This window comes from Terrapene carolina, unplaced genomic scaffold (assembly GCF_002925995.2).
Source record: "Terrapene carolina triunguis isolate 2854851 unplaced genomic scaffold, T_m_triunguis-2.0 Scaffold22, whole genome shotgun sequence".
Lineage (NCBI taxonomy): Eukaryota > Metazoa > Chordata > Testudines > Emydidae > Terrapene > Terrapene triunguis.
In genome coordinates, this window is record NW_020664373.1 from 6,917,594 (window position 1) to 6,931,318 (window position 13,725).

Genomic DNA, 13,725 nt, shown 5'->3' on the forward strand with positions numbered 1-13,725 from the left:
GAAAGTGGGAGGGGCAGGGGCGGGGCTATGGCAGGATAGTGGCGGGGCTAGTGCGGGGCTCCTCCCGTCCTCTTTTTTGCTTGCTGAAATATGGTAACCCTAATTTATACCCATGCTAGGGGTGTATGCAGTGTCTACGCAGCACCGTAAGTGTAGATATAGCCTAAGATGCAAACACACAAACATGGTCAAACCATGTATTTTGTCAGATAAAAATCACAAAATTCAACCTGTAACAAACGCATAGTTGTACCATAGTGTAGAGTAGAATAGGGTCTTTCTTTGGGTCATAGGAATGTCAACCCCAAGACACACATACACCCCCCCACACATATTAAAACAACCAAACGTACTTAACTTCCAAACAGGATATTATTATGAGGGTTAAGTCTTTCCATATATACATAAATGCTTTCAAAATAAATTACATTAATTAGATTATGGTCCAAAGCTTGGCCAGAATTCATTTAAAACAGTAAAAAAAAAGAAATTTTTCTTCATGGTGTAGGAAGAACAAAAACATATCACCAAAATATTATGAAATTTAAGAAATTACTGAAGATTTGTTAATCTTCAAGCAAACCATATACAATCTGATTTTCCTCTTGATCTTTAAACTTTCCTATATCCTGTGAGCATCAGCTTTTCCCAGTCCTTAAAGTCACTGTAAAACTGATTGCATCTCTTCTAAAAACAAGTGAAGGTGAAATATCTTGGATAGTATATCCAAAAAGGTCTATTGTGAATAAGCTCTTATGAGAACACAATTCTGAAAGATTTATTCAGTAAATTAGAAGTACTACCTCCTACGGGAAACAAAAGACGTAACAGAATGAGAAACATTTCCTGTAAGAGAAATATTTTTAGCTCTTTCAGAGAGAGAGAGAGAGAGAGAGAGAGAGAGAGGAGAGAGAGAGGCAAATAAAAACTGAGAACACTGCTGACTTGTTTCTCACCAAATAGCTCTCAAAAAGGGGCAACTAAATTGAAATAATCTTTCAGAGACACAGAAGGCCAGTGCCGCAAACCACTGTTTAATACAATAATGGCTGAACACACACTGATAACTAGAAATTAAAAACTGAAAATAGCATAGGAAAAGTGGTTTGAAACATTGCAACCTCCGTCTTTTACAGCAATGTTTATGAAGGTTCAGTCATTGTGTCATCACTGTGGACCACATTCAACAAATCAGTTGCATGTTTTCGAGTTGCATGATCTTTGTATGCAAATTCAAGATCATATTGTTTGAAATCAAATTTAACCCATATTTAAGAACATGTACTTTACACCTTTGGCATATATTCTCAACTTCTGTACGAATGTGCACCAATGAGTTGCTCACTTAAATCCTCACACACTGAGCTGACATTCAAGTGTACCCCTTTGTGACAGTCTAGGAAATCTGTCTATGTAAAATTTATAGACAAGGTGGGTGAGGTAATATAGCTTTTATTGGACCAACTTCTGTTAGAGAGAGATACACACTTTCAAGCTCCACAGAGCTTTCCCAGACCTGAAGAAGAGCTCTGTGGAGCTTGAAAGCCTGTCTCTTTCACCAACAGAAGTTGGTCCAATAGAAAATATTTCTTCACCTAGTTTGTCTATCTCATATCCTGAAACCAACAAAGCTACAATACTTAAAACATATGTAAAACTTACCAATTTTGATTGATTTTATTATTTGCTCCCTGTATCATGTTCATTAAACAAGCGATTTGCTAACACATGTGACCCTAACACATGTGACCCTATCTTGAGAGATGTTACAGGAACATCAAGACTCACTAAGATTTGACTGGGTCTATCTTCACCATACAACGAGTTGGCTACAGAAGGTAGCAGAGCTAAAATAAACCAATTTTTTCATTCTGAACTTCAGGTGCGTGATAACCAAGAAACAGATCACCTGATGGGGTACCCTGATCACCTAAAGGGGTTTGTAGACTGGCCAGGAGGATCACATGGAGAGAACTGGGAGAAACTAGTTTCAGGGTCTAGGCAATAGGACTGCAGGTTCCCAGGGTTGAGGGGTCTCAGACATGGGTCAGCACCTTGAGTACGTGCCTAGAGAGGCAGAACAAGAGATACAGTGCCTAAACTTTGCTCTGCCCCAGGAAGCCAAGAGTCCATGGGGATTCACGATTTGGATCCAGTACAACCATCTGGTGGATGTCCAGCAGGGGAAGCTCATCAGAGTTCCAACACCTCTCAAAGGCACCATTATCTGTCCAATTAATCCTGCTTGCTCTCAACCACAATGGAACATACACCTACCTTGCAGTAGATGTTGTAGGTAATGCAAGGAAAAGTTAAAAAGTCAAATGAAAAAGCAGGCCAGGTATTTGTATAGACATTAATCATTAAGGAAAAAAATAGACAGAAGACCAATAGTAATGGCTTTGAAGATCTCTGATTGAAAGAAATTAACAAAAAAAACCATGTATTATTCCAAATATCTTTGTCTTCGGTGGGACTTCTCACTTAAAGTAAAGCATATCCTTAAGTACTTTGCTAGTTTAAGATCAGAGTGCTCTACACCTTGCAGGATTGAGCCCTGAATATCAGCTTCTGGCTAATAAGAGTCTTGTAATTTGAATCCCAGTTTACCTCCCCTGCCCCTCCTTTAGTTGCTGTTAAGCAGGAGTAGCATTTGGCTTCTTCTCCTCCCATCCCAACCTCCTAGTTCAGTCAAAAAAGAATGTAATTCAGGAAGTGCATGAGTTACATTTCAAAATAGCAGTGTTGTTCCAACCACAACACACATCCTTTATGTTCTAGGATATTACACTACATATTAAAGGGAACCGGGCAAAGTAAAATAAATAAATAAATAAATAAAAATGTGGGCTTGTGCTTTTTTTGCACCAACTTTTTAATAATTAAGAGGAAAAAACTGAAAAACCTGTGACAAAAGTGTTTGGTTTTTTCCATTTTTTTAAACAATAGAAATTCAGGTCTTCTACACTGTGGCAACTGGAGAATGATTAATACTGTGACACCACAAGGGACTGAAAGTTGTGGAGCAGGGGTGGAGCACCCGCCCGTGAACTGGGGAAATCAGCGCCTCTGCTGCCGAGCATGTCATATGTTTCAGATTCCCTTCTGTGGTGACCTACAGAGGATATAAAATGCTACAGCAGCCACTTAGGGAGCACTGCCTCTTCAGCTCCAGCTGTAGCCATCTATGCTTGTAGCTCTGGAGATGCCCAGTTCAATCCTCGATGTGGCTACCAAGAAGGAAACTGTCACATTAACACCTTTCCAATTCTAATGTCTGATGAAAACTTGGGAGAAAGAATACCTTTGCTACAGATTCAATAACCCATCTTTGATTTTTCAAAATAAGGAAGCTGCAAAATATTTAAGACACAAACATATGCCTTTCAGGCCTTCTTTATAAATGATCAAAGAATACAAAACAAGAATTCTCCATACTCCTCTTTTTGCAGATAAACTATAAAGGAGAAGCTTTTTTATTTAGAAATGTTGCACAGAAGCTGCAGTGTGACAGGAGGTAGAAAAACTATTGTAGAAAAACCTTCCCCAGTCTAAACATTTTTTTTTGAACAGAGTCTAAACATCAAGTGCAATGTAATCACTGATGCTTAAGGATCTCATCCTGCAAACTCGTATTCATTGGAATAGCCCTTACTCACTTGAGTTGTCCCATTGACTTCAGAGATACTATCCACATGAGGCCCCAAGGAAATGTACACCTGTATCATAAAAGTACCCCTCAATCCAATTACCAATAATATTAAGTTCTAGAAAGCTTTCTAATGAAATATGATTTGCTCTTTTTCTATCTTGATATTTCTGTGCCCCATCCCAGTCAGTGTAGTTTTTTAATTCCTGAGCACTAAGCTTAAAAATACCATTTGCCTACCCAGCAAGGTGAGTAAGAAATGCTGGCAAGTGAGGGGGCAGATAGGGGCTAATGTTATCAATGTCTACAGAATTAAGCTTTTAAAATATTAAGGGACTGATTTTCAATTGTGCAGAGCTCCCACTAACTTCAACTGGATGTCTGGGTGTTCGCATCTTCTGAAAACCATGCCTTAAGTTATCAGCCCTTATGATTTCAAAGATGAATTGTGAAATAATTAAACTAAAGCAGCGTTGTCCTCCCAAGTGTATAGACAGGCAGCTCCAGTGCCCCTGCTTTTGTTCATAGTTTTACCAACCAGCAGGCTTGCAGTGACATTAATGAGCCCCTAGTTTACTGCTCTGCTTCTTTTCAGAACCCTACCCAGGCAGTAGGGGAAACTGACAAAAACAGTTTTCACTTTGTTGCTGCTTGGAAAAGCTCTAAGCAGCAGTAGAGTGCACTGGAGCTATTCATGATGGAGGGCCATCCAAATTGAGTGAGAATGTCGAATGAAGTGTCTCTCACAACACCCAGGAGGAAGGGTAAGGGAGCTGACTCTCCAGCTTGATACAGTACTCCAGAGCCTTTGGAAAAGGAGTGGGAAAAAGAGTTCCTTTTCCTTCCCAACATCCAGAAGGGAAAATAGAAGGGCTTCCGATGTAAGAAGTATGCACTGATGTGTTGCCATTACTTTAACAAGAGCTTTTACAAAACAGTGCATTAGCTAAGGATGTTTACACTGTTTATTCCTGAGTAATAGACACAGTACATTAGCAGAATGATCAGGCTGTAATTTGAATTGTGTAGATCAGGGGTCGGCAACCTTTCAGAAGTGGTGTGCCGAATCTTCATTTATTCACTCTAATTTAAGGTTTCGCGTGCCAGTAATACATTTTAACATTTTTAGAAGGTCTCTTTCTATAAGTCTATAATATATAACTAAACTATGGTTGTATGTAAAGTAAATAAGGTTTTTAAAATGTTTAAGAAGCTTCATTTCAAATTAAATTAAAATGCAGAGTCCCCCGGACCGGTGGCCAGGACCCGGGCAGTGTGAGTGAAAAATCAGCTCAGGTGAAAATCAATCACTGAAAATCAGCTCAGATGCAGCCTTTGGCACGCATGCCATAGGTTGCCTACCCTGGTGTAGATCTTGTAGGATAATCCTGGGCTATCCTTCCATCCAGCTCATCACAGCAAACACACACTAGAAAGACACAGGTATGAAAAATGGAAGCTTCTCCACCACAGCATAACAAAACAGATACATTTCATACTGTAGTTTTCTATTCTAATGTCAAGTGCAGAAGAATAAGTAGCAGACTTTACATAAGTGGACAGTTAAAACAAATATTTCAGTTCTGAATACTGCTAGATTTTTCAGTTTGCAAATATATTTCAGTCATTAAAAAGATATATACCTTCTGAAGCCATGATCTAGCAAACACATACACCCTTAACTTCTGTGGGACTATCCACATGCTTAAAGTAAAGTTTTGCAGAATTGGGGCCTTAGGTAATCATCCAAGTATTTATACAACCTTTTCAAAAGTATTCAATTTACTTAAAAACAAACATCATTTATATGTAAAATATTTAATAAATAGAAAAAAATAATTAAAAACAAGACTTTTTTTGGCAAGTGAAAAACAGGAATTTTTCTTGAAGAAAATTTCTTAAAAGCAGAGCTGACATCTGAAAGGAAACTGAGGAACACATCTGGAGTTTTTCCACTGTCTTCAGTACAACCAGGATTAAGCCCTTATTTAAATAGGTCACATAAGAGCAAGGAAAGACTTCTTGTTGCGGTTTTACAGTAATACATAATAAATGCTCTACTTAAAAATATCCTATTATAAAACTTTCTTATTCATACAGTTACTATCAATGCACTTGGAAAGCAAGAGTTGAGAAGTAAAAAGAGATAAAGCTCCTAGAGAGTTGCAGGAGTCTTCTTTACACCATTCCATTAGAATCTTGTAGCAGAATCAAGACCATTTAAAGCCTAATAACTTTACATGATTTGTTAGCATGGTTTACTATTGAAGCTTGAAATCCCACACGTAACTTTGATTTTTAAAGTCATTAGTGAACGTCAAATTGTGCAAAGCTACAAGTCAACCTTCAGAAATCATTCCAAAGAGGGTCTATTTATAAAATGCCAAAGCCAAATAACTGAAATAAAAAGGTAACACTATCCTTAGCTCAGCCTCACATGCATAATTATTACAGAGAACTTTGAACAGTGGGTGATTCCACATATAGCACGTTCTGTAAAGTCTGAATAGAATTGGGCAAGTCATTCTTATCCAGCTGTTCAAGTGACAGGAGGATATGAAGATCTGACACATGGGTTTCCACAAATACTACATATCATGGCAGCCTAGTTCCACAGGGGCTCTCTGCACATCAGTACACAGCTGGGATTTGGAGAAGAGGCAGGGTATCCTTCTGCAGGGTATCCTTCTGCAGGGTTTTTTTTTTTTTTTAATACCTACCATTTGATTTGAAGTCAGATCCTCTAATTGCCCATCTGCTTCTCTTTCCCCACCTGGCAGCAAGCGTCATGGAGCCTGGAGCAAGCAGCTATGGGAACTGCTTGGCCAAAGATAGGAAGAAAAGAGATTCTTCCTACAGATTTCTCCTCAGGGGCAGCGCTGGAGGGGGGGGAGGGGCTTGTGGAACTATAGCCACCCCAAAATTTGCCTTAGCCCCCTGTAGCAGCCACCACTCTCCCGCCGCCCAGCTCTGAAGGCAGAGTGGAGAGAGCGGGGGCTGCTGGCCGAGTACCCAGCTCTGAAGAGGGCAGCGCTGCCGCCAGCAGCAGTGCAGGAATAAACCCAAGCAAGGGCGGGGAGCCTGAGAGCAGCCACCCAGCCCACGTCCCTGCCTGCTGGGGCGCACCACCCAGGGCAGGTGGAGGGTCCGGGGCTCCCCACAACAGCCCAGACTGACCCGTTCTGGCCTGGATGCCTGGGCCCCACCCTCCATGGTCACTGCTCCACAAGGGCTCTGCCTCTGAGGGCAGTTACTAACTGGGAGCAGTCGAAGCGCAACAGGGAGCTGAGGAGCAGCTACAGCCCCAGCCAGGGTGCTGGAACAATTTTTATAGTGGGGGTACTGATCATGGAAACCATGGCAACCATGTCTTTGGTTTTTGTTATTACTACTTCAAGCCAGGGGGTACAGCAGCACCTTAGTTCCAGCACCACTGGCCCCGGCCAGGGGGTGGGGTCTTGGGGAGAAAAGAGGAGGAGACAAGACCGGAACTTAGGAAGAGCAGGGGCAGGGTCATGGAGAGAGGCAGGATGTCATGGCAAGGGGGGGCACAGCCCCCCCAATTTTCTGTCTAGCCATCTCAGACTCCCCACCAGGAAGAGGTTGACACCACCCCTGCTTCTCCTCTAGAAACGCTTCAGTGTGTAGCCCAGCTGTTTTCACTGTGCACATGGGGAAATATTTGGACCTCTACCTCAGGTACTTACATGGCCCTCATCACCATAGTATCAGAGCACTTCACCATCTTTAATGTCTTTGTCCTTACAACTCTCATGTGAGGTAGGGCAGTGTTGTTAGCCCTACTTTACAGATGGGGAACTGAGGCACAGAGAGGCTAAGTGACTTGCTCAACGCCACACAGGAAATCTGTAGAGGTGAAGCAGGTCTTCCAAGTCCTAGGTTACTGCCCTAACCCCTAGACCACCATTTCCCTCTGAACACTTATCAAAAAGTATAATTATATCAAAGATGTAGGAGTAAAATTAATATAAGAAGTATTTGTAATTCATTTATAATCGTGAAACTAATAAATTGGAAGTTTATATATATATATATATCATCCATGTACAGTTTTAGCCTATAGCAGAGTTTTTAACAGCTGAGTAAACTCTTATCCATTATGAACTTCCTTTTTCCATCTGACATAACTATAGATGTGCTACAAGAGATGTGATAATTTAGATTCTGTACCTTTTAAAGTTACAGTATTATAAATAATTACCGCATGTTCACCCTTTCAGATCATTCTACTCGAACACGTCAACCAACTTATTTTGCCATAGTGATGGTGTTGCACTGTAAAAGCAGAATTCTTTATTTCCCAGCCTAGGGATAAGGCTTTAATTAATAAAGAATGGCTATGAAATAATTAAATAGGTTATTTATAAACATGATTTTCTGATGGTACTAGGTTGAATACCCATTACAAGAGCTGAAATAGAATTAATGCCTGTAAATAGAAGTTTTACTAATGTATTCAATGGGAAGACTACTTGCATACATTTTTTAAAGATACAGATTACAGTTATTTACATTTTTAATTATTGCTGACTATATGGGAGAGTAATTAATGTTTACACAGCACATTGACAATATAAAGTGCTCTATAACTGCCAAGTATTACAATTGTATGGGAAGGATCTTCACATAACCCTGCCACCTCATTCACTTCAGTTTTCACATTCAAACTCCACGCCAACATGCTTATTAGATACAACCTATCATAGCTCTACATTTCCAGCATTCATCCGTAGCAAATGCTATGGCTATGGTTGAAAAGAAACTTTCATTCCAAGTCCCTAGTTATGCCAGGTGCTTCACATAGACTGACCCTTGCACTCTCACAGAGCTGTAGTAAGCCTCAGAAGAGTCTGCTCAGGAGGCCGGACACATGTATTTCCTTAAAGGACTGGGGCCTAAACCTGTATTTTGAACTGCTGGAAGCTTCCTCATATCTCTTCCTTTGCACTGAAATTTCATGCATATTGTCTCAGCCTTAAGGTGAATTAAATAAAAAAAAGCATATAAAAGTGTATCATTAAATACATATGTATCTGTTTCTCTAAAAATCTGCCCTTACCAAAATGACTTCCTCAAAGTGTAAGAGATTACTTATTAACATACTCATTTTCTTAACCTCATAAATGATAGTTATAAATACAGAGTATTCAAATTTCATGGAATCAAATAAAAACCTGGAAAAGAACAGCACTGTAACAAACAACATATGAAACCATATAGAGTTTAAATTCAACTAAGGGTCCCATGTTGTAAAATTCCACATGGTAAAGAGCTATAAGACAACTAATGAATGAAAAAGGGATTTATTTATTTAAGAATGCTAGATACACACCAACACTGTCAATCCCCCTTGCTCTTTAGTTTGCAGACTGAGGAACACATCCAGTGCTGTACAGTTTCACCACACATTGCCTCCATCTTGCAAAGAACTCCATGCAGACATCCCTCCAGCCACACACACTGATTTCACTAGGGATTGGTGGTAGGTTGACCAGATAGCAATTGTGAAAAATTGGAACAGAGGGTAGGGAGTAATAGGCACCTATGTAAGAAAAAGCCCCAAATAACTGGACTGTCCCTATAAAATCGGGACATCTGGTCACCCTAATTGGTGGGGATGCAACGATCTACCTATGTAGAGCTCCTTGCAGGATGGAGGACCATGGGCTGCCTAAATCCTACACTAGATTAAGCAATCACCAAATGAAAACCACACACCTTAATTATCCTAGAAAGTGTTATTTACTAGTTCTGAACTCATCATGACAGGGCACATGCATTCCTACCCTTAACTTATGCTGACATTAAGTCCAGATTACCTTGTCCAGTGTTTCACTATGCGAGTTTTTGCTACTGAAACTACTACTTAGTGTAACTTCTAAATAATTTAAAATGTGTTTACATGTAGAAAATTCTGAATAACTTCTGACCAAAACTTTCACTGTTTCTATTTTCCAAGCCATGTATTAAATCCCCAGTCTCCTTTACATCCAAGTATACAGCTCTTTGTCACCATACAGCATTGATAAATGTTGAGCTTTTATGTTTAGTGTTATATTTTGCTCTTACAACTATCTTCTATTCCTCTGTCATGACAGTTTTCAGCTTCATTTTGAACCACAAATCATACTCATATTAAGCATTTTACTTAAGAATTCTACATCAGTACTGGAATGATGGATGAGATTTCATTAACTGCTATAGAAATGGTTATAGATAATGGAAGAATGTCTCTCTATTAGAGAGACAAGGTGGATGAGGTAGTATCTTTTATTGGACTAACTTCTGTTGGTGACAGAGATAAGCTTTCCATCTTACACAAAGCTCTTCTTCAGGAGTGTGAAATGTACCTTATATCTCTACCTTATTGTCCTTATGGAAGAAGGTTACCTTCTAATTGCAATTTGAATGCATCACAAATATTAACCACAAATAGTTAACAAAATAAAAACTGTACCAAAAATAGAAGGGAAAACTTGTGCCACATCTAAACTTAAGTGGTTTACAGCTATACTTTATCTTCAAACCAATTACAATCAACTAACAATGTCACACTATTTTAATAGCTTTGTCAACCAGCTATGATAACCACAGCACATAAAAGACAAACTAAACCAATACATATTTGCATTGTTAAACGAGATTTGTTTTGGAATGCAGTGGCTACTCATGTGGCTCAAACGCATCTATGTGGTCAGATAAACTGAGATCACCGGGTGTGCGCATTAAAAATAATGTGCCTATCTTGTTAGAAGCCATTACATATTCAAGTTTATGAGGTGTTAGAGTGGGAGGGGAGAGTTTTATGTGCCCAATACAACTATATATGGAATTAATCTTAGAAACATCAAATACAAAAGTTTACCCTGCCAACAAAACAGATCAACGAGTTTAACTTTAAAACCCCTGTATATTTCTTTAAAGAAATGTCTGTGAAAAAGTGTGTGTGTTTTTTGAAGAGTGCACAACAATTAATATCTACAGTTATCCATAAGTATTTATAATTCTGTGTGTTTGTTGTTTCTGTGTTTGTGTGTATATGCTTGATTCTTGTTTGTTTCTACTACAAACACGAATAAGAGGATTACTAGGAACAGACTTCAGATGTTGTGACTGATCACATATTTCAATTCTTAACGAACATACAAGCAAGACCCATGTACACGTGCCCACCCCCGAGCTTTCCCGGACTCAGTCCAGGCTGGAAACGCAGCGTACAGCCACTCAAAACTCTCCTTAAGTGCTCTAGGTGCACTCTATCGGCCAAACCTGTCAAGTGCTCTCCCATCCTCACTGATAGATCAAGAAAGGCACCTGCTACAGCCATGGGATTCTCCTCATTCACACAGCTCCTCCTTTGACCTCTAACAACAGCAGCGGCAGAAGCCAAATGCCCCTAGTATCTGACTAACGCAAACCAGGAGCTCGTGGATAGCTCAGCAACCTGGGAAGAGAGAGATGAGCAGGGACCCTTTCCCAATGTGTAGAAGGAGCGAGGGGGGAGAGAGGGCACGGAGACCCGCCCCAGTAGGACGAAGGGAGCCTGTCCTCAGGGCAGAAGGGACCTGAGGAAGTTGGGGATTCCCGGGAGCCCTATCCCGAGGGAAGGGTCCATCCTGCCCCCTCTCGGCCCAGCTGGCGGGGGGGGGGCGACTCTCGCGCTGAAGGGGAGTCCTACCTCGGATTTCCACACGATGTAAGAGGATGGGTGGCTGCTGGGCGCCTGCTGCCCCTTCCTCTGCTGGAGCCACTTCCTCGGGGAGGAGAAGATGCTGTTGGTGCCGGCGCCGCCGCCAGGGGCGCTGAGGGCGGAGGCGGAGGGCGTGCGCGCCAGGAAGGGCAGCTCCCAGGCCGTGTTCCTCTTGCCCCGGGGGCTAGACTCGTACTCGAAGTGGAAGCTGCCCGAGGGGGACTTCTCCAGCGGGGTGCTGGGAGTGGAGAGCGAGCCGCAGAGCGGGCCGCCCCCCGGGCGCAGCAGGGCGCGGGAGGAGAAGGCGGCTAGGCACTCCGCCGAGGGGCCGCCAGCCGCCCTGGCTCGGGGCGTCCTGGCCGGGGCGTCCCCCTCCTCCCGGCTGTAGCTGCCGATGATGGCTGGGTCCAGGCTGCGGGTCTGGCGGAGCCTCCGCTTGGAGAGGCTCTTGGAGGAGGCGGCGGCCGGGGAGGAGCAGGAGAAGACGCTGTTCAGCAGGCTCTGGGCGGACATGGTGGCGGCCGCCCCGGAGCGCTGCGGGGAATGTCTGTGTGTCCGGGCCGGGGGCAGGAGGCTGGGTGTCCCCCGCTCTCAGCCGCCCCGCGGAGCGAGCGACGACTCCGGGTCCCGGAGCGGGGCGGTCAGCGGGTACCCGCGCCGCGCGGGGCTGCTGCCGCTGCAGATGTGGAGCCCGCAGGGGCCGGTCCCGGCGCGGGCAGCGGGAGGCTCATGCTGGCCGCAGGGCGCCCTGTGTGCGCTGGGGCTTTGCAGCCGCCGCGGTCACTGCGCCCGGGGGTGGGGGGAGCAGGGCCAGGGTTAGCCAAGAAAAGGGGAGGGAAGGAGGCAGCAGCCGCGGGAGCTTTTATCGCAGCGCTCTGGAGCCTGCCAGAGTCACTCCCCCCGCGGCAGCGATGCGCACGGGATCTGCCCAGTCCCCTCTGTACGCGGCGGGAGGGGAGGGCAGCCGGGTGTCCTGGGGCTGCCTCCCCCGCCGGGCGCTCCCCGCATCCCCAAGCACAGCTCCGAGCGCAGCCGGGTGAATACTGGGGGACGAAACAGGGGTGGGGGATATCCAAAGGCAGCTGAAACTTCCCCAGGCATGTGACCATCAGGGAAGTACATGGCCACATGAAGAGGACCCCTCCCCCAATCGCTGCCTGTCGGAGTAGGGGAAGGAGGTGTTAATAATGGGCCACCCTCGCCCTGGGGGCAAGTGCTCCTCCCGGGGTGTTGTTTCGCTGGTTGTAGTCCCTTGTCAGCTATCCCACAGCTATTAGGTTTCATGGCAGGATGTTTACGCATATTGAATCAGGGCTTGAGCCGACCCAGGATTTCATTACACGTGTTACGTGTTTTCCCTCTTCGGGATAAGCACAGCTTGCGTTACACCTTCGATTGTTATGCAGGTGTATGAATGATGGTTATTGCTCCTGGGAGTCGGGGACTAACTCAGTGGCGGGGCCAGGTCTGATAGAGCAGCAGCAGGTGCTCTGCAAACTTGCACGCCGTCCTGCCGCTGGCCCCACAGCTGTTCCTGCCGGGGCCTGCCCAGAGCCCCGGACTACCGGGTGGATCTCGTGTGTGGGCTGCCCACGGGCTGACTTTCTCGCTGGTTTATACTCCGACTGACAAACGCACTGACCGGAGTTTTGCGCAGACTGACGTTTGTGGTATTGGATTTGTCACTTATCTTCCGCTGAACCTGTTTCTACCTAGGGGGAGTAAAATGAATTATCAATAAAGAGCACTCGATGTAAACTTATTTCCCAGTATTTTGCTAGAATTTTGTTATAGTGGAAAGTGCATTTGCTTCAAAAAGGTTTTGGTGGATGTTCAAAAACTTTTTTTTTCAGCCTTATTGTCTCCAATGCCTGGTTGGAGAAAGCCCAGTAAATCATCCATATTAAATCACTTGGCGCATTCCCATCTGATTATAATCTGTCATAAATACTACTCTAGAGCATAATTTTGCAGAATGCTTATATAACTATACATTTCCAATATAGTGCTGTTCCTTCAGCCTGACGTTTTCAGAGAAAGCCTCAGGGAATGGCTAAAGTAATAGGCAAAGTGGCTTCTATTTATATGAGTCATATCCTCAACTGGTGTAAATTAATGTAAATCCTCTGCTTTTTGATTTTTTTCCCATCCTGTACCAACTGAAAAGATTCTTCTATTTTGTTTAACGAATAAGAAAACTACTATATTGAGTTCAGACTCTGCTTCCTCTCTGACAACGTCCAGCAGAATAACAGCACTTAGAAGAGGCATCTGACAAGAATCCATGTGGATGGCATGGGGTAACAGCAAGTATTATTATAGTAATCAAAAATAAAGACATATGTGTGTTTTTCCACGTGGTTAA

General features: G+C 43.3%; 1 protein-coding gene across 1 annotated transcript in view; it reads right to left on the reverse strand.

Annotated features, from left to right (window-relative positions):
* LOC112112643 (rho GTPase-activating protein 6) overlaps positions 1 to 11,920 on the reverse strand; it is a 456,011-nt gene extending 444,091 nt beyond the window's left edge. Inside the window, exon 1 of the mRNA XM_024208628.3 lies at positions 11,349 to 11,920. Within this exon, the coding sequence (XP_024064396.1) occupies positions 11,349 to 11,873 (525 nt within the window). The 5' untranslated portion in view covers positions 11,874 to 11,920. The remainder of the gene's footprint in view (positions 1 to 11,348) is intronic.
* Between the last annotated feature and the right edge of the window lie 1,805 nt (positions 11,921 to 13,725).